Below are 21,062 nucleotides of genomic sequence, written 5' to 3' on the forward strand. Positions count from 1 at the left end.
CTGCATTGCAAATGACGTAAAGGAATCACTTAAGGAACGAGCTTGGTGCGCAATTCAAGGCCCAAAAGACGAATCCACGAGAATAAAGAAGTCAAGTAGCAGCTCATACGATCGATCGACTACCACCTTGATCGATCGACCAATGCTCGTTCGAAAGCCACTTTGTTTGTTTGAGGAAGCGATCGATCGACCCGCATTAGCGATCGATCGACCAGATTTCTATTCCAGGCGTGAATTGAAAGACCGTGAATCTTGAAGCCCGTGAAGTTTAGGTTTAGGAAATAAGATGTTGCGTTGATTGCTATATAACGTAACATAAAACCATCGATTTGGATATCAAGTTTTTATCCAAGTTTTCAACACAATACTGATGCCTTGAGTTTTAGTTTATTTCGAGTAACTAGGGTTTGGGTTATCGATTTTAGCATTGGAATTCTACCCTTGTTCTTAATCTTTCCTCTTGAATCTCGGTATTCTTTCTGCCCTAGTTTCAATTTATTGCTTTACTTTGATTATTAGTATAGAATTGATAGCTAGTGTCCCAAAAGCCAATTATCATATCATCATTGTTGTTATTTACTCTAAGCATGAATTCATTAATTGTTATTAGTATTATTATTGTTATTACTTTCATCATGAGTAGCTAATTCTTTAGTGCTAGGATGTAGGCGATTTATGGCATAGGCGGCATTAGATCGAGAAAAGTCAAGTTTTTTCGCGTGTTGGTCGATCGATCGACCTTTTCGATCGATCGACCGATTGACTCGTAGGGTTCATATTCGTTTTAATTGAATTTAATCTTGTATTTAACGAATCGAATGCATGCGACCAGTTAGATACCTATTTCGTGACTAACCCATTAGATCGAAAGATAGGGAAAGTTATTTGACCATCAATTAAATCGACTAAACTGTGCTAAGATCGAAAGATAGGTATAGTTTAGACCGTTAGTCACTTTTCAGGACGAAAGTTAGTATTAGTGACATTAGGGACCTATAGCGAGATCGAGAGATGCTATTTGTTAAGAGTGGACCGAGAGGACCTCTTTATTTCCCGCCTTACCTGTGTTTGATTCAGACCGACTTAGTTTGCTGCCGCCGAAGCTATAATGAACCGACCATCCTAGTACCCTTCTTTTATCTGTTTAAATCGTATTTTTAGTTTATTATCTTTGTTTGCTCTTAGTCTTAGACCAATTCAAATCAACCCCCATAATAGTTATCTCAGACTGAACATAAATCAACTGAAGTTTACAACTGCCTCCTTGTGGTTCGACCCTGTTACCACTAGCCTAGGTTAGTCTTAATAGGAGATTATAAATTTTATCTTTGGTACTCACAACGACGGGTATCAAATTTTGGCGCCGTTGACGGGGAGGCAATAGTCCTAATTTTAGTTGTTTTTATTTTTAGTCTTTCCTAGTTTAAGGGACATCTGTTCCTTAAACTTTTCTTATACTCCTTTTGTAGTTTCATCTTATGCGCAGGTCACAGGGTGGAGAATTAGTACCGTTGAACCCTGAGCTTGAGAGATCCTTGCGCGAGTTGAGGCGAACACAAAGAGTATTACCGACAGAGGAAGAGCTGAGTACTCTGTCAAGCTATTACGAGAACGATCTGTTCAAGAAGACCCACGATCTTCACCCGTTTCCACTTCTTCACCGAGACGATTACTTCTCCGGAAATTCCAGTCATGGCCGAGGAAGCAAGTATAGCTAGTTATTCTGAGCCGACAGTAGATAATTTATACAAGGGGTTCGAGTTACCGGGAGATGCCAGAAATTCGAACCAAAGTCCGCCTACATCACTATGGTTGAGAGAAATCGGTTTGGGGAGGCTGCAAATGAAGATGCGGCAAGGCATATGGAGACCTTTATTGACTCACTGCTCCATTCCCCCACCAGCCGGCGTGACCCAGGATCAAATCAAGGAGACCATGTTCATCTTCTCCCTCCGTGATGCTTTGCAAGGGAGTGGTATAGAGATTTGGACCGGACCGCTCGGAGATCACGATTGGAATACATTGGCATTGGCGTTCTACAAGAAGTACTTTTACTCGCTTCAAGGACGATCGCTATTAGAGCTCAAATCACGGGCTTTAAACAAGGGCCAGATGAGAATTTCCACGAGGCATGGGTCCGATTCAAGAAGTTGGTGCGAACCATACCGCACCATGGGTTTGAAAAGTGGAGTTTGTGCAATCATTTCTACAATGGGTTGTACGACGATCAGAGGGCCATTTTGGATGCTGCAGCCAATGGAAGATTCGCTGAAAATTTGGGAGCAACCAAGGGGTGGAAGATCATTGACGATTTAGCTACCCACAAGGCCGAGTACGGGAATTCTAGAGGGAACCAGAGGAGAGCTGCTGAATCCTCCTCTGTTGCTGCACTTGAGACTCTCACCGCGAGATTTGACAAGTATGAGCTAGGAGGAGCTTCTAAAGGTGGGATATACCAAGTCAATGTTGTGTCAGACGGTCCTTTCGTCTGTGAAAGGTGTGGAGTTGAGGGCCATGTCTCGAAAAATTGCCCTAGTCCCTTTGAATCTTGTGCTGCCTTTCAACACTATAGGCAGACAAACACCTACTACAAGCCAAGCCACCCAAACTTGAGTTGGAGGAGCCAAAATGTCCAAAATCCAACCCAACATCCGCCGCAGCAACAACCCTATGTGCCCCCACATCAAAAGCAACAGCAATATCAAAAGCCTCCTTATGTGCCGCAGCAGCAACAATCACAGAATTCTGAATTTTCCGAGCTCAAGAATATGTTGCTAAAGGAGTCCCAAGCAAGAGAGGCCGGGATGAAGCTACTAGAGAGCCAAATTGCTCAACTGGCTAGTAAAAATAACACTCGAGCCCCCGGACATTTACCCACTCAACCCGAACAAAAGGAGACCCTAAATGCCATCACTTTGAGGAGCGGGTCCACCCTTGATGGTCCTACCATGGTTGAGGATGCTGTTGGAAAAGATGAGCCGGAAACAAGTCAAGAGAAAGCTTCAACGAACAAATCAAAGAAAAAGACGTCTGCCAGGTATTTCAGTCGATCGACTGACATACCTAGTCGATCGATCCCAAACACGGGTTACTGAGAGCTTACGGCTGTACATCTCTCGGTCGATCGACGAGGAGAGTGGTCGATCGATCGAGATCGCTGCGATCTTGAAGAATTTCGTCCTTTGATGCCAAATAATCTACGAGACCACTTGTTTCGGGGAACCACCGTCCCAAAAATTTTGGGGCGGACCCGAGAGTCTTGATGGGTCGATCCCTGGCTCCAAGTTTGATCCGATGACGGTTAATGGTTCTCATTTGAGACGGTATGAGGAGGGGTCTAGCTTCAACAAAGAGAAGGTGACGGACTTTCAGCCTAAGTCTAAGGATACCGGCACACGCGACTTAGAAGAGAGGGCTAAGGTGCTCCTTACAGCCCCATATCCGGAGAGACTCGTGCCGACCAAAGAACAGGTATCTTTCAATAAGTTTGAGAAAGTTATCCGTAGTCTGAATGTGCAAGTCCCCTTCCTTGAGTTAGTTAACCAAGTACCCGCTTACACTAAATTTATGAAACAACCGTTGTCCAAAAAGCGGTCACTTGAAACGATTGCACACCGTCGCACTTACTAAGGAGTCTTGTTCTTATCTATCTCACACTGCGCCCCATAAGTTAGAGGATCCGGGTAGCTTTTCCGTTCCTTGCAAAATAGGTACCTTCTCGATTGAGAAGGCATTGTGTGACTTAGGGGCCAGTATAAGCGTCATGCCCTTGAGTTTAGCTAGGAAACTCAAGTTGACCCGGTTTGCTATCACTGACATGACAGTTCAGATGGCTGACCGATCTGCGGTCGAGCCTATAGGAGTCCTAGAGGACATACCCGTCCAGATAGGGAAGTTTTTCTTCCCTGTTGACTTTGTTGTCCTTGACATGCCTGAGGATGACCATATTCCCATTATTTTGGGTAGGCCGTTTCTGCACACTGCTGGTGCAGTTATTGACGTAGGCTCTGGAACTTTGACTTTCAAAGTTGGGAAACATTCTATTATTTTTGCCCAACCTGCTAAAAAGAAGGACGCCATGTGGCCCGTAACTTGTAATACGGTTTCTGAAAAGAAATCGTACTTTGTACTTCCCGATATGCCTATTTCTATTCCTGTTGTAACCCATCCGCCCCGGATTGGGAGCAAGAAGGAGGAAGAATCTGTTATTTTAGATAATGCAGGAGCTGGTTTGGGGAAGGAAGAGCCGTTGGATGCTCCAGCTGCGACAAAGCCTATCATTCAAAGAGGAGGTCTTGGATGCCTAAGCTATAGGACTGATGAGGAAGTGGAAGATGAGCCAGCCAAGGTGAGATGGGCTGATCTGGATTCCGACGATTCCGAGGGAGTCCTTGATTGGGGAGATGACGAAGTTGATCCATTGAGCTCTCCGACCGTCGATGCTAAGAAGGGTGCAACTGATAAGATGAGCACCTATGAGGCTACCTCTAGTAGCCAGAAGCCGACGAAGTGGGCCATACCGTGGTCCTTCTTGATCAACTATTAGTTGATCAAGCTCGTTGCAAACTTCTCTTTATTTGCTTTGTTAAGACAATTTTATTGCTTTTTTGTGTGCGCGAAAACTTCGCTTTTATTTTATTTTGCTTAGGATCTTTAAGTACTTTAGACTTCGTTCGGGTTTTGCGCAATTTTGGGCGCGTACTATTGTGCGTTCTGGGTATTTGGAGTTTGTTAGCTCAAATCATTGAGCAATTACGAAGAAATAAGACGCTGCAATGATGTTTGCGATCGATCGATCGGCACCATCGATCGATCGATCGAATTGCGAGTTTACAGGAGCTCTTTTCACACCCACCTGGTCGATCGACCGATCTCCTTAGTCGATCGACCACTGCCGCTGCTATATTCGTTCACGACCTCTCCCCTGCTATGTTTGGTCGATATGCGGACCCAAGGGAGTCTTCTACTCCACTTTATTTTCCGTCGAATTATCTATTTCTTCTATTTTCTCATTTGTGCACAATTTTTACGCTTCAAAATTATTTTCTTCGGTCTTATGCGTAGTTTTTAATTGTCTTTTTAGGTCCTTATTGGTAGCACTGCTGGCTACTGAAACCTCCTAGCTCACGCTGGTTTGGGGAGGTTTCCTTTGCTTTGTAACAAAATCTTGTGAGTTCCATATCTTTCCTTTGTGTCTTGCTTATTTATTTTCTCGCAAATTCCCATTTCTCTTTTCTTCATTACATGATTTTGCACAATGGGGACATTGTGCGATTTGGTTTGGGGAAGGGTTTTGCGTCGCATATCATTTGCTTGCATTCACGTTTACATTTCTGTCTTGCATTTGTTTATTTCATTTCTCATAAATACAAAAATCCATAAAAAAAAAAATTGAAAAATTTCAAAAAAATTTCAAAAATGCACGTTTATTTTAGCATATAGGTCGAGTCGGAACGGTAGTATTTCAAGGATGATCTTTGCAATTGCAATCGTTTTGCACGAGCCTTGCTAGATTAACATGTTATTAGTAGAATCGTATAAGTGCATACCTACGAGTTTTCGTTGAATTACTTGCTGGACTTGAGACTTGACTTTGAAAATTGGCAAGCTACTTATATTTCTGAGATTTAGAGCCTATAACTGGTGACATTCATGACCGGTTCATTTAGGAATGTGAGTAGTACTCCTTATGAGACATGTTTCCTTAATTTGCATGAATATGAAATTGATCTACTTAATACCTGTATGCATTCGGTCTGTGGTTTGTTGACACATGTGCTAGAGGTTTCCTTTTCTCATTTTGCCCATAAACTCCACACTGCCAAAAATATCCTTTTTGTCCTATTTACTACATCCTACACATAGCCTGCCTTTGTCAAGCTAGTAGCATAGTTTTTGGGATTGTTACTCATTTTTGGTGGCATATGCTCTGTTGAGATGACGGTTGGGAAATGAAATGAAAAAAGAAAGAAAGAAACAAAAGAAAAAGAAAGAAAAAAAAATGAAAAAAAATGATTCGAATAAGAAAAAAAAAAAAGAGGTTTTGTACTGTTTAAGCAGTCGATCGACTGCCAAATATGGTCGATCGACTGAGATTCGAGAAAAGAGATCAATTCGCATAATTTAATCCCTATCTTTTGACGATTTTTGCTCCCATGTTTCATTTACATCCTATGGGGAGTTTTATTGATTTGATAGTTTGGAGATTGTGAGTTTTGTGCTTGCTATAGCACCGTTTCATTTGTTTATGAGAAGGAAGTTGGATGTTGTCCTTTGGTTCCGTTTTGGTACTAGCTTGATCACCTGTACCTCCACTTCACCATAAAATGTTTTGCCTCTTCTTACCCATACCTCACATATCCCATATATACCTCGGCATGTGTCATTGGTCATCTGTTCGGTTGGAATGCGTATGTACGGTCGTAGAGGTCACTTTCATGTTTTATTGCTGGCGTGTTTTCATAGGTCGTAGTTAGGTGAGAGTCACTACAAAATTACTTCCTTCTATCTTACATATATATCACCTGTGCTTATTGAGTGATTTGAGCGACCCGCGAGAGTCCAATTTGATAAGTCTCTATAGTCAAAGGTGCGACAAGTTTTTTGACGACTTTATAATTCGTTTGCATGATTCATACACTAGTTGATTGTTGGCTATGCATTAAACTGGTTTAGGCTTTACAGTTGACAATTCGCTCGAGATTGAACTCGTTCCATTAGGTCATTAGATCGAGTCTAGTTCTTGCTTGGGGACAAGCAAGGGTTTGGTTTGGGAAGTTTGATGCGTGTCTTTTATATGATGTTTTACATCCCATTTTACACGCATTTCAGAGCTCATTCTTGTAGTTTATGCTACATTTCTCCCTATTTCCGTCTACTTCCATATTTTGTACATTATTGCGAAATGTGAAGAATTCAACGAAAATCAAGCCAAATCCGTCCCCCAGTAATCTGCATTGCAAATGACGTAAAGGAATCACTTAAGGAACGAGCTTGGTGCGCAATTCAAGGCCCAAAAGACGAATCCACGAGAATAAAGAAGTCAAGTAGCAGCTCATACAGATCGATCGACTACCACCTTGATCGATCGACCAATGCTCGGGTTCCGAAGCCATTTGTTTTGAGGAGCGATCGATCGACCCGCATTAGCGATCGATCGACCAGATTTCTATTCCAGGCGTGAATTGAAAGACCGTGAATCTTGAAGCCCGTGAAGTTTAGGTTTAGGAAATAAGATGTTGCGTTGATTGCTATATAACGTAACATAAAACCATCGATTTGGATATCAAGTTTTTATCCAAGTTTTCAACACAATACAGTGCCTTGAGTTTTAGTTTATTTCGAGTAACTAGGGTTTGGGTTATCGATTTTAGCATTGGAATTCTACCCTTGTTCTTAATCTTTCCTCTTGAATCTCGGTATTCTTTACGCCTAGTTTCAATTTATTGCTTTACTTTGATTATTAGTATAGAATTGATAGCTAGTGTCCCAAAAGCCAATTATCATATCATCATTGTTGTTATTTACTCTAAGCATGAATTCATTAATTGTTATTAGTATTATTATTGTTATTACTTTCATCATGAGTAGCTAATTCTTTAGTGCTAGGATGTAGGCGATTTATGGCATAGGCGGCATTAGATCGTAGAAAAGGTCATTTCGCGTGTTGGTCGATCGATGACCTTTTCATCGATCGATCGACCTCGTAGGGTTCATATTCGTTTTAATTGAATTTAATCTTGTATTTAACGAATCGAATGCATGCGACCAGTTAGATACCTATTTCGTGACTAACCCATTAGATCGAAAGATAGGGAAAGTTATTTGACCATCAATTAAATCGACTAAACTGTGCTAAGATCGAAAGATAGGTATAGTTTAGACCGTTAGTCACTTTTCAGGACGAAAGTTAGTATTAGTGACATTAGGGACCTATAGCGAGATCGAGAGATACTATTTGTTAAGAGTGGACCGAGAGGACCTCTTTATTTCCCGCCTTACCCGTGTTTGATTCGGACCAACTTAGTTTGTTTGCCTTGAAGCTATAATGAACCGACCATCCTAGTACCCTTCTTTTATCTGTTTAAATCGTATTTTTAGTTTATTATCTTTGTTTGCTCTTAGTCTTAGACCAATTCAAATCAACCCCCATAATAGTTATCTCGATCAACATAAATCAATGAAGTTTACAACTGCCTCCTTGTGGTTCGACCCTGTTACCACTAGCCTAGGTTAGTCTTAATAGGAGATTATAAATTTTATCTTTGGTACTCACAACGACGGGTATCAGCGGCGTTTCTGGTATTATTGGCATCCCGTACGCCGGCTGAATTACTCGGGACCGTGGGGATATCCAATCCCGAATTGTGGATCGTATCATCCTGGCGAGTCGGTTTCGTCAGTCACAACTATTTCTTGTTGCTTTGACATTTTCTTAGCTTGTTGGGTGGGTTTTGTGTTTTTTTTTGTAAGGGATTTGACTAGCTTCTAGTATCTATCCCCACAGACGGCGCCAATTGTTCCGGGTGTAATTCCAGAGCAGTATTGTTTTACCACGTAAGCTTGGTGAATGGATGTCCTTCCTTGCTTTGACTCTTCCTTTCGGTCTCTCCTGAAACGATGAACAAACTGAGGGCTCGGCTTTGCACCGAGCGTACTCACTCCGACGCTCAAGTCAGTGAACTTAAAGGGATTAAGTCGTGTGTTACTTGACAAAGTATATTGTAGAGAGATAAGGGAGTTTATACCAGATGAATAATGAGTTTTAGGTTAGATTGTGGATCCCCTTCTCAATGAGAGAAGTGGAGTATTTATAGACTTTCACCTTTTGTCACGTAGTGGCCAAGTGGCTAGCAGGTGGAAAGACTGTTCTACCCTCGGCCGAGGGGCCCATGGCAGGCCGGCTGACTCCATGCCGAGGGGTCTTGGATATGAGTACGCGGATATGTCTCCCGGCTGGCTGATTGCCCAGCCGAGACCCAAGTGACCGGCCGACAGGCTGCGTCGGTTAGACGGTCTAACATGGTTACTTGCTGTCTCTTGATCCTTGACCTTGCTCAATATGTTGACTCGGTCAGCGGGTGCAGAATATGCCCCATCAAGTTTGTTAACTCATTTACATAAATATTACTCAGTATTCATCTTTTGCGTGATTTATTTCTGATGCTAAAACACCGCAGGATGTTGCAGTTTTGTGACGTTGAGTGTGACGGTCCGCGCATTTTACCCTTAAAATTGGTTTATGCATCTTGTTACTCGCATTTACTTTCTGCTTGTCCGACCTCGCATAATGATATTTAGATTTGTGCGGTATTACAGGCTCTTAGGGTGAGATTATCAGTCAGACTCACCAAAGCCTTAAAACTCTGCCACGTCAACTTTCCACTAACTTTTATTACTTTTATATTGCTCAGACCCACCTCAAACTTTATACATTATCAGTCAGACTTACCTCAGACTCTACTTTTCCATTTCACTTCTTCTTTTTACAAACTTAAAAAACAAGAGTAAAAAGAAATGATACATGTGATCCACTCATTTGATAATTTCCTTTGAAAGTGGGGTCAAGACTCACCCAAAGTCTTAAGTTGAGTTTTGAATTTCCAAAACTCAACTTAGGACTTTGTTAAGACTTAGGTAGATTATTGGTAGTCTTGAGTGAGTCTTGTTTTAAGACTTACCAAAATCTTGTCTCAAAACTACCAATAATCATGCCCTAGAAAAATTACCGATCTCGTAAACGTAAAATAAATTTTTGTTGTATCAAGAATAAAAACAAAAATTTTTAGGGTCAGAGTTGTTTAAATCGACCAGTCCTCGGGTTAGCCCAATCCAAAGTCGCAAACCCACGGATGACCAACTTAGAGAAGAAGTTAAGAAATACTAGTACCACAAATCTTGGTAGAGAAGTAAGGGTGAGAATATCAGTCGAACTTACCAAAGTCTTAAAACTCTGCCACATCGGTTTTTCACTAACTTTTATTATTTTTATATTGCCCAGACTCACATCAGATTCTATACATTATCACTCAGACTCATCTCACACTCTATTTTTCCATTTCACTTCTTCTTTTTACAAATTTTTTTAAAAAAAAATGACACATGTGATCCACTCATTGGATAATTTCCTTTGAAAGTGGGGTCAAGACTAAATTTAAGACTTTGTTAAGACTTAGGTATATTATTGGTAGTCTTGAGTGAGTCTTTTCTTAAGACTTACCAATGTCTTGTCTCAAAACTACTAATAATCTTACCCTAAACACAAGTCGAGTGAATGGAAAATTAAAACACAATATCTCATTTTAAACGGATACTATCCGTCTAAAGTTGTAGACGGGTTAAATATGTCACCACTTTTATTATAAGTCAAACAACAAATAGGATAGTAGGAGTTATTTTATTATGAAAGTGTTGATATATTTGACCCGTCTACATCTTTAGGCGGATATACCCGTCTACAATTAGACTAATTGAAATTAAAAAGGTAGAAAAGAAACGTAAGACCCCGAAGTGGCCCTCCATTAGACCTGGCAAATGGGTCATTCGGGCCGGGTTCGGGTCAGGTCATTTTCCGGGTCAACAATTTATAGGGTCAATTTCGGGTCGAATCATTTTTAGGTCGGGCCACTTTGGATCGGGTCGTTTGAGTCATTTCGGGTCATGATTTTGCCCTAATTAAGTCATTTCGAGTCATTTTGGTTCAATCGGGTCATTTCGGGTCACTTTAGGTCGGGTCAATTTCGGGCGGGTCACTTCGGGTCTATCGGGTCACTTTCGGGTCATTTTTGGGTCTCGGGTCAACCTTATCTGGTCGGATCATTCGGCTCAGGTCAGTTTTTCCTGGTCTATCCTCCACTCCACTCCACTCACTAAGGCTCTGTTTCGCAAAACTACCTGAAAAGGTAGCCGAACCCTGAAAAGGTAGCTGAAAACTGAAAGCTAACTGAAATCTTAAAAGGTAAGTGATAAGGTAGTTGAAAATTAGGAGCTGATAAGGTAACTGATTATATAAAAATGTGTTTGGCAAACTAGCTGAAAAGGTAGCTGATTTTGGTAAAAATGACGTAAAATGATAGGAAAATTATTTAATATTATAGATAAAGGGATACAAAATGAAAAATAAGTCATTTCAGATACCTGATTTCTCAAATGTTATCTGAGGTAGTATTTCATTTCAGATACCTTATTTGACCAAATAAGCTATTTGCCAAATACTTGCAAAAAAATCAGATAGCTAAAATTTTGGTCAAATAAGCTACTCTAATCAAATAAGTTACCTGAAGTATCATGTCAAATGAAACCTAAGTCACTAACATTTGGCAACGACGTACTGGTCTCCTTCCCATTTACTTTTTTCCCTCCCTCCCTCTCTTCCCATCTAGGGTTTCGTTCTTTTCCTTCAATCCAACGCGTAGATCTCACTTCCTATGCGCGTGGATCTCACTCCCTTACTATTCGTCTACATATACGGTGTACACTACGAACACCCCACCACTTTCCCACTCTCTTTCTCTCTCCATATATATACATACATACCCCCTTCCTTCTTAACCAAACCCTCATTTACTTCAAATTCTTCCCTCCCTCCCTCTTAACCGGCCGAAATACCTAACATCTTCTCCAACTAACTCGTACCGAGTCAACTCACCAACTAACTCCCTCATGGCTGACGAGTTACTAGACGGCGAGTTCTGGCTTCCGTCCCAGTTCCTTACCGACGACGACATCCTCATGGACTTCAAATCCGACGCTTCCGCTTCCGGCTTCGTACTCACCTCCGGGTCAAACTCCGATCTCGCTTCACTCACCAGCGATGACGACGACCTCCTCCTCTACTCCAAACCACCACCCTCTCTTTCCGGGTCGCCTCAGTCAACCCTCTGCGGTTGGGTGTTAAACCAACCGGATTCCGGTTCTGGTTCCGGTTCACCGCAAAAAAAACACCCGGAAAAGGAAGAAAATAATGATATAAAAAACGACAATGATGACGACGACAACAACAACAAAAACGCAACGTTAGATCTGCTGAATAAAGCGGCTGGTGAAGTGGCCAAGATGAAGTCGAGGACTGAAAGAAGCTCCGGTACTGGTTTCTTTGACTGTATTAACACTGCCAAAACTCTTCCTTCTCCTCCTCCTGCTTTATCGAACCCGAATCAATCTCTACCCCCTCTTTTTCCGCCTCCGTTTTATTACTACCCTCAATTCCGCCGCTTCCCTCCCGTATGTTTCTTTCTTTCTTTAACCCTGACTCAATCATTTGTTTCTCTTTAATTATGTTATCGTTATTAATTTCTTTATATTGTGGTTTGTTTAGAATATGATGATGTGGGGGCCAATCCAATATCCGCCGCCGCCACAGCAACTACAGAACAGAGTCACCAAGAACAGTAACAGTAACACCAAAACAAAAAACACCAAACCCGCCACCAACGGTAATAACAACCGTCTTTTGGGCTTACCTCCATCTGCATGGCCACCTCTACCGGGCCAGGCACAAGCCCAAACTCAACCCCAGGTCCAACCACAACAGCCGCAACCGCAACAGCAAGTCCAGCCTTATATGGGTATATTTGTGGGCCTACAAAGCGCGTCGGTTGGTACTGGTGTATTCTTACCTCGCCGAACCACCACTACCGAGCCTAAAAAGAAGTCAGGTATAATCACTATTCTTACTCTTATTTTATATAAAATGGTCTCATACTCTAAGACGGGTTTGGGGCTACTTTACGTTATTTCACGGTTTATAGTTTTCCTAGATCTCGATCTGTGTTGCAGTTACTGGTTTTATTTGTTTTGACGGTGGAATGTTTAATGGAGTTGTTGCGCAAAACTGTGTTCCTGACAATAAATTAATTTAATTTGGTTTCATTTTATTTTATTAAAGAGTAAGGCCCCTTCTTTTGGACTTAAATCACTCAATTTAAGTTTACTCCAAATTCTATAAGTTATTTAGTTTAGATTTTAAAAGTTCAGTTCAGATCTTATAAGTCTACTTGAGTTTAGATTTCATAAGTTCAATTTAGTTCAGATCTTATAAGTTCTGTTCAGATCATATAAGTTAAGTTCAGATTAGATCTATAAGAACAAGTCCAATGGTAAGTTAATTGCAACTAGCTTACCTTTGTCATATCATACCTTAAGCTACAATTATTTTGAGCTACAAAACAATTACAATGGTTTAGCTTAACATTTAGTGAAAATTGCAATTTACCACCTAGTATTTACTGTATTTTACAAACTGCCATCTTTTATTTCGTTTATTACAAACAACCACCTACGTTACACAGTATATCCGAACTCCCACTCTATTTCATTCTCGATCACCAGTTTATTCAAGTTCCGACTCGTTAAGTTAACATACTAAAAAAAGACCAAAATACCCTTATTTTAATTCATTCAAAACACATTGGGTTCTTAAAAAAAAAGAGAAAACATCATTTATCACAACACCCCAATAATTCATAGTCATCATCATCAAATTGCCAATCATCAAAAAAAATTATCATATCATGAAATTGTCAGATTATATGCTTATTCCCCACCATGTCCCCAGTCCTATCATCTACTCACCAAGTTACCACCCCCACCGACTCACCGAAAACCTCACTCGTCAGTTGTCACCCGGCCCGCAAAATCTCTAATAAACCTCCCGAAAACCACAACGCCAACCTATGAAACCGTCTACACCACCAACAAAAACCCTAGATCTAGGGATTTCGGGGGTTCGGGGGTATGGTAACAAGTAGTTGGAGATCAACTAGTGCGGAGGGTGGTAGTCAGGTGGCAATGGTGAAAAACTTATGAGTGAAGCTTTGTTTGCGGTGGCGGTGGCGAGGACATGGTGGGAAGGATGATGTATGGTGGAAAGATAGTAGTAATTACTCAAATCTTTGAGATTGTGTAAGATTTATGATGAATGATTCTCGGTTCTCTTGATGGATGAAGACCCTCATAACTTTGATTGTTGGATTTTGATTTTTCAAAAATAATGTGATTGATTGTTATTGTATTTTTGGGGTTTGATTTTGGTGTTGATTTTGTTTGTCTTTTTAATTAGATGGTAATGAGTGTTTGGAGTAGATAAAAAGTAAGGGCATTATGGTTACTCCATAGTTTATTCACTTAATAAGTCGGGAATTATGCTAAATGATGATCGGAATGAAATACGGTGGGAGTTCGAATATATACCGTATAATGTAGGTGATTGTTTGTAAAATACGGTAAATACTAGGTGGTAAGTTATAGTTTTCACTAACATTTATACTAGCTTGAATAATGGAATTATCTCCAACTAAATTGCTATTGGTTGTTTTTTTTGTTATGGGGTCATTTAAGCTACTAGTTTAATGAAGCTAGTTGCTTAAACTAAGCAAGCTTACATGGCAAACTCTAATGGTGTAGCAAGTTCAGTTCAGTCTATAAGTTCAAATTCTATAAATTCAGTTCAAAAAAGTTATATACGGAGTATTATTTTTAAAACGGATGCAAAATCATTTGACATTAATTATTCGATACATATATACATTATTATTTTTAAAACAAAATTATCAGTTCTCTCATTATTTTTTATCGTAATGTAATCGTAGTATGATGTATGAACAAACCAATGTATATAAAGCGGAAAAGTGTATTATCTTACGTTGTGTTTTATACTGTATTTTCTTATAACGTTCTCTCTTGGCCGCTCAATAATTTCTTGTAAATAGTAATAGTTTTCTTATAACGTTCTCTCTTGGCCGCCCAATCATAGTAGTAGTAGTAGTGGTGGTAGTGGTGGTGGTGGTGGTGGTGGTGGTGGTGATAGTGGCGGCGGTGGTAGTAGAAATTTCTGATCTCTGAAAATTTCAGATCCTATAAATACAACAACAACAACATCAGAGCCTTAATCCCAAAATGATTTGGGGTCGGCTGACATGAATCATCCTTTCGAACCGTCCATGGGTGAACGCACGCCTCAAAATGCGAATAAAAAAAGGGAAGATAAACAAAAAGGGAGAACGAAAATGTAATGGAAAGTCAAGGTGAACTTAGGGGTTTTAAAATCGAATTCCGTCTTTCTTTTATAAAAACTTAAAATTTAAATCGAGAGAAAAGATTAAAACGATTTTTAAAAGCCGAAATAGAGTTAAGGATCCGGAATGAACCAGGTAAAATTTATAAGAAAGTGGTTGTTGAAAAAGTGTGAAGTAAAGGAGAGAAAATAAATAAATTAATTTCTTTAAATTAAATAAATAAAAAAACACTAAATCAGTCAAAAACATCAAATACTAAAAATCCACATGTATCATTTCCTCCATTTGTGCCCTCTCCGTTACCATACTCTCCTCAAGCCCCGTAACTCTTATATCGTGCTCTATCACTCTCAACCATGTCTGTCTCGGTCTTCCTCTCGCCTCTAGGGACCTTTTCTCGTTCTCCAAGTCTCCACCTCCCTAACCAAAAGGTGCGTCCATAAGTCTCCTTCTCACATGGTCAAACCATCTTAGTCGGTTTTCCATCATCTTGTCCTCTATTGACGCCACTTTTACCTTTTCCCTAATCACCTCATTCCTTAACCGATCTTTCCTCGTATGTCCGCACATCCACCTCAACATGCGCATCTCCGCCACACTCATCTTTTGAATGTGACAATGTTTCACGCCCAACACTCGGAGCCGTAAAGTAGGGGCACCTAATTGTCGTGCGATAAAATTTTCCCTTTAATCTTTGGGGCATATCTTTATCGCATAGAAACCCAGAAGCACTCTTCCATTTCAACCATCCCGCTTTAATTCTGTGAGCTACATCTCCGTCTAACTCCCCATCTTTTTGAATAATAGATCCTAGATATCCGAAAAAAAATCCGAACCTCAACAACATTCCCATCGAAAATAATACTCCCCGCCTCCGTCGATCTCAACCCCGCCACCTTCGCCACCTTAGTGAATCGACACCTCAAATACTCGGTCTTACTCCCGCTTAGCCTGAACCCACGAGTCTCTAAAGTCTGCCTCCACAATTCCAACTTTCTCTCCACCCCCTCTTTTGTCTCATCAATCAACACAATATCATCAGCAAACATCATACACCAAGGGATGTCGTCCTGAATATCCCTTGTCAACTCATCCATAACTATAGCAAAGAGAAAAGGACTAAGTGCGGAACCTTGATGCACCCCGATGGTAATAGGAAATTCTTCCGTTCTCCCAACATTAGTGCGAACACTTGCACTAGCCCCCTCATATATGTCCTTTATGAGGTCAATATATTTTCGCGACACACCCTTTCTCGCCAAAGCCCACCAAAGTACTTCTCTTGGTACCCTATCATATGCCTTTTCCAAGTCAATAAAAACCATATGCAAATCCTTCTTCTTGTCCCGATGGTATTCCATCAACTGTCTCATGATAAAAATCGCATCCATAAATAGTAGTAAAAATTTCAGATCTCAGAAAATTTCAGATCCTATAAATTCAATTCAGATCAGAAAAATTTCAGATCTCAGAAAATTTCAGATCCTATAAGTTCAGTTCAGATCAGATCCGTTTCAGTTCAAAAGAACAGAGCCTAATAAAAGGAATTAAATTAGGGGTGAGAGTATGCGAATATGAAAGGAGTTGGTTTCTTGAGAGACGGTCTCTCACTAAACTTATTGAGAGATCGACCAATAATAAAAGGGGTACGAAAAGTATGTAAAGGGGTACGATAAAAGTGGTCTCTCAATAAATTATTAAGAATTAAGAGAGCGTCTCTCCAAAGTTTTAGTGCAAAGAAAAAGAGAGGTGGGTGGTCACTATTTCTTGTCATGTACACCTGTTAGATTGTTCCAGGAATCTTTTCTTTTTTCGAAGGGTTTTTTTGTCAAACACAACCTTTAAAAAACTTTTTTTTCCAAATACCACCTTTAAATTTTTTTTTTAGTCAAACACACCCTTTAATAAATTATTTTTTGTTAAACACGACTTTTGGCTAGATTCTGACATTTTCTTGACCGCTTGCATTGGAATGACTTTCAGTCTATATTTGTAACGCCCCGGAAAGCAGACACGCAGCTCAAAATAACTCTTTTTATTAATAATAAGCAGAGCGGAAATACAAGGCGTCACCGCCGTATTTTCCAACCGGAAAATACAAGGCTACTAAAGGAATAAAAAAAAAAAATGCACTGTTAAAGCTATAAACTAATAACTCGATTACATATTCATCCTATTAGGTCATCGATCCTATCTGAAATTCCTCACACTTGTCATTCCCCGACACTTGTACCTGAAAAAGAATGAAAGTAACGGAATTAGCCAACCACAGGTTGAGGTTGAGTATGACTCTGGTCACCTCCACCGGCCCTACCTTCCTTCATTTTAATATTTTAATAATGTTTCAGAAGGCTGTGTGATAGGTCACCAGGGGTGCAATTGAATCATAAAATAGACATGCATAACCTGTCATTTTGATATGCAACATTTCATTTTAATTTTATACCGGTCTACCAATATTAAAAGGAGAGACATTACGGAGTCAAAACTCCTCCGGCCAAGCCCACCTCCATGTACATAGGATAAGAAATCCGGGTCTGAGACCCATCTCGGCCATTGCCGAATAACATAATTATCATTCATGTGGTGTCATACTTCCCCCTCATTTCATCGTTCATATGAGGTCATACTTCCCCCTCCCCCTCCTTCCATGTACATAGGACAAAATAATGTCGTCTCAATTCAATAATCGTATCCCGAATGCGACAATTGGCCAATGATACATTATAACGACAGTACCCTTATAACTTTATAAGACGGTAAATAATATAACATGTGGGCTGTATAACAATTATAAGATGAAATTAACAATAAAACTAATATAACATGTTAGTTCTACTATCTTATTTCAAATGTAAACAATTACTTATATTGACGAAGGAACCCGAAATCATACCTTATTTTTAGAGAGAATTAGTAATATAAATGAAATTTTATAACCCATTTATCGCTTTCTTATTGGTATCTGTATTCGAGTAAGATGATATGTAAACCTGTAAAATGTTATCAAAAATAGTGTTGCGCAGCTTTCTATTTATAGTAATGGAAACTTAACTTAGAAGAAATCTAATTGGATAATATTTCCTCATTGACTTCCACGTAACCTTTACATGGCGCATTCAAAGGTTTCCAACTACATGTTATAGGCCACGTTGATTTTAGTACCAAATTATAGTTCCGTCTTGTTATCTTATGCATCCGTCCTTTCGATATTAACTATATTTTCGTATTAACGGACAATATAAAAATATTTCATCTTAATAATTTAATAAAATAATATATTTTTTCCGGGTATTACAATATTTGAGATAGCAAACCAGGAGTTATCAACGCGGTGGCCAGAGTGGGCTTATGTGGGGTCGATTGGTGCGTAAAGTAAGGTTGGTCACAGAAAAGATTAGAAGTTTAGAAGTTTGGGTTTACAACAGGTTGTTAGAGGGGTTTTCGAGGGTCTTTTAATGCGGTTATGATATTTTGTTTGGTCTGAAATTTGATATGTAGGTTGAGGGGAGTGCAGTGTATGTCATAGTTGTGTTGTTTGTGGTGGTCGTTGGTTGCAAAAGGTGGTTCAAGGGGAGTGAATTAACCCACGGAAAAATCCTACTTTGACTTACATCAACCCCATGTGACCAGCCTTACTTCACTCACCAATCTACCCCACATAAGGCTACCTTTGACCACCGTGTTGACAACCGCTGGAAAGCATGTGCTCCCACCTTCCAACGAGTTCAAGAACACCTTAACCCGACCTCGTTTGCTATCTCAAACATCGATTAAAAGTCACACCATTACAAGTGCTCAAACTTTGGTCAAAATGTCGTGTTTGACAAAAAAAAAATTATTAAAGGTTGTGTTTGACAAACTTTTTTTTTTAAAGGTGGTGTTTGGAAAAAAAAGTTTTTTAAAAGTTGTGTTTGACAAAAAAAAAAAAAAACTTTTTTGAATTACTATTGTCCTAGCAAAACGTAATTGATGGAATCTAAGGGGTCCCATTAAACAATGCAAGAACTTAAATTCATGTGAATTACAAAATGGGTATGTTGTTTGGTTACTCCAATTCACATGAATTGGAAGTTCCCATGAATTCCAATTCCTCCACAATGGAGGAAGTTGCTTACCTAGGCCCCCTAGATAAGTTAGAATGCCTACATGAATTGCACTCCCTCCATGGCAACCAAACATTTTTTCGCAATTTACATGAATTCCAAATTCACGTGTTTTATGACTTCCTAAGCAATACAAATTCCTATATGCAACCAAATGACCCCTAAGTATTGGGCCGTCTATTTATTCCACAGTAAATACAATTCAAATTTAGAATAAATAAATCAATTGGTATGATTGTTATAAAGCCTATATGTCTGTCTTAAATAACAATAAACGGTTAATGTAATAAGGTCCTCTTCTTTGGTTAAGGAATCGGATTTGAGGGGATGAACGTATTTGGCTCATTATCAAATATTAAGGATTCCTTCCCTTGTTGATTTGTTAACATTAGCATATATTGATAAAGGGTTCATTTCCCCTGTTTTGATTCGATACATTCTCTGCTCTTTACGGCTATTTGGAATAAAGTTGTGTACATTCGATTTTCATATCTTGTGATATTATCTTACGTGGTTAAGAAAGCCTAGTATATTTAACACTTTATTCTTTGATAAACCCAAGTAAAAATATAAGACGATCTTGTTTGAGAATTTGTATCTGATCCAAACCTCTTCAATGCATAATTTGTAGATGGTAATGTGATGAAGACGAAAAACAATAAAGGAACACAAAAACGAAGCTCCGCTCCAGCAAAAACAAACAATGACGACATTCAATTGCCTTTGGAATGGGTTTATTGAATCATTTAGCAGGATGATCTCATACTTTGATGTGTTTATCTTTTGTTTTTTGATGATTTAGGAAATATATTTGTTTTCTTGGTTTCGGTCGCGTTTTCTACAGTCAGGTTTGGTTTACTTAGCAGGTACAGAGTAGAACAAACTATAGGATAGTCCTCATAGCAGAAGTAAAAATTACAAATTCTCGTCTTTTTGGGTTTACTCACCGGAACACAAGTTTGTTTCATTCTTGGCTGGTGATAATAAGGGTATTCAATTTGGCTCCATGGGTTGGGCGTTTGTTTTATCCATGGTGTTGGTCCGGATAATAAATTTTGAAGCGTTGTCTCTTTTTTTATTTTTGGGTTAATTAGAATTTATATCTTTATTTTATTTATTATAAGGGATGTAATTGGAGGGAAAATTTGTTCTCATGTATAACCAGTCATCAAGAATATTGTACAATATCTAATTTTAATTTGGTTCTTCTCCATTATTTTCCCTTTCCATTACCTCTTAATAGTTTAGATATTATTTCGAAACGATCTAAGGGTCACAATATTAAGTAATGAATGATAATGTGTAGAAGAAATAATATATTAAAATGACTTATTAGAGGTAATGAACCATCCATTATTTTTCAGCTAATGGAGAGAATCCTAAAACATCTAATTCATTGTGTTGTGAACTTGATACATAAGCTTGTAGAATGACGTATTTGCTTGTCTCTTCCTTTCGCTCTCTCCTGTAAAGATGAACAAACTGAGGGCTCGGCTTGGTACCGAGCGTACTCATTCCGACGCTCAAGTCAGTAAACTTAAAGAGATAAGTTGTGTGTTAACTTGGCAAAGTATATTGTAGAGAGATAAGGGAGTTTATACCAGATTTTCGGTTAGTTTTTGGGATCCTTTTCTCAATGAGAGAAGTGGAGTATTTATAGACTTTTACCTTTTGTCACGTAGTGGCCAAGTGGCTAGCAGGTGGAAAGATTGTTCTACCCTCGGCCGAAGGGCCCATGGCAGGCCGGCTGGCCTGGTTGACTCCATGCCGAGGGGACTGGATGCGACTACGCGGATATGCCTCTCGGCCGGCTAGATGCCGAGACCGAGACCCAAGTGACAGCCGACAGTCGCGCTGGTTAGGGTCGTCTAATACGTTGACTTCTTGTCTTTTGGCTTTGACCTTGCTCAATATGTTGACTCGGTCAGCGGGTGCAGAATAT

General features: G+C 39.6%; 1 protein-coding gene across 1 annotated transcript; it reads left to right on the forward strand.

Annotated features, from left to right (window-relative positions):
• The first annotated feature begins 11,555 nt into the window (after window positions 1-11,555).
• On the forward strand, window positions 11,556-20,341 carry LOC141626414 (uncharacterized). Its single transcript, XM_074440243.1, has 3 exons — window positions 11,556-12,222; window positions 12,317-12,656; window positions 19,752-20,341. The coding sequence occupies exons 1-3, from the start codon at window positions 11,662-11,664 to the stop codon at window positions 19,859-19,861; spliced, it is 1,011 nt and encodes a 336-aa protein (XP_074296344.1). The 5' UTR covers window positions 11,556-11,661; the 3' UTR covers window positions 19,862-20,341.
• Window positions 20,342-21,062: the final 721 nt, after the last annotated feature.

Source organism: Silene latifolia, chromosome Y (assembly GCF_048544455.1).
Source record: "Silene latifolia isolate original U9 population chromosome Y, ASM4854445v1, whole genome shotgun sequence".
In the NCBI taxonomy this organism is placed as follows: domain Eukaryota; kingdom Viridiplantae; phylum Streptophyta; class Magnoliopsida; order Caryophyllales; family Caryophyllaceae; genus Silene; species Silene latifolia.

Excerpts from the sequence above, each read along its gene's own strand:
- LOC141626414 (XM_074440243.1), top strand. The coding sequence starts at position 11,662 with ATGGCTGACGAGTTACTAGACGGCGAGTTCTGGCTTCCGTCCCAGTTC. Across the intron at positions 12,223-12,316 it reads AATTCCGCCGCTTCCCTCCC|AATATGATGATGTGGGGGCC; the intron begins GTATGTTTCTTT and ends TGGTTTGTTTAG. Across the intron at positions 12,657-19,751 it reads CGAGCCTAAAAAGAAGTCAG|ATGGTAATGTGATGAAGACG; the intron begins GTATAATCACTA and ends CATAATTTGTAG.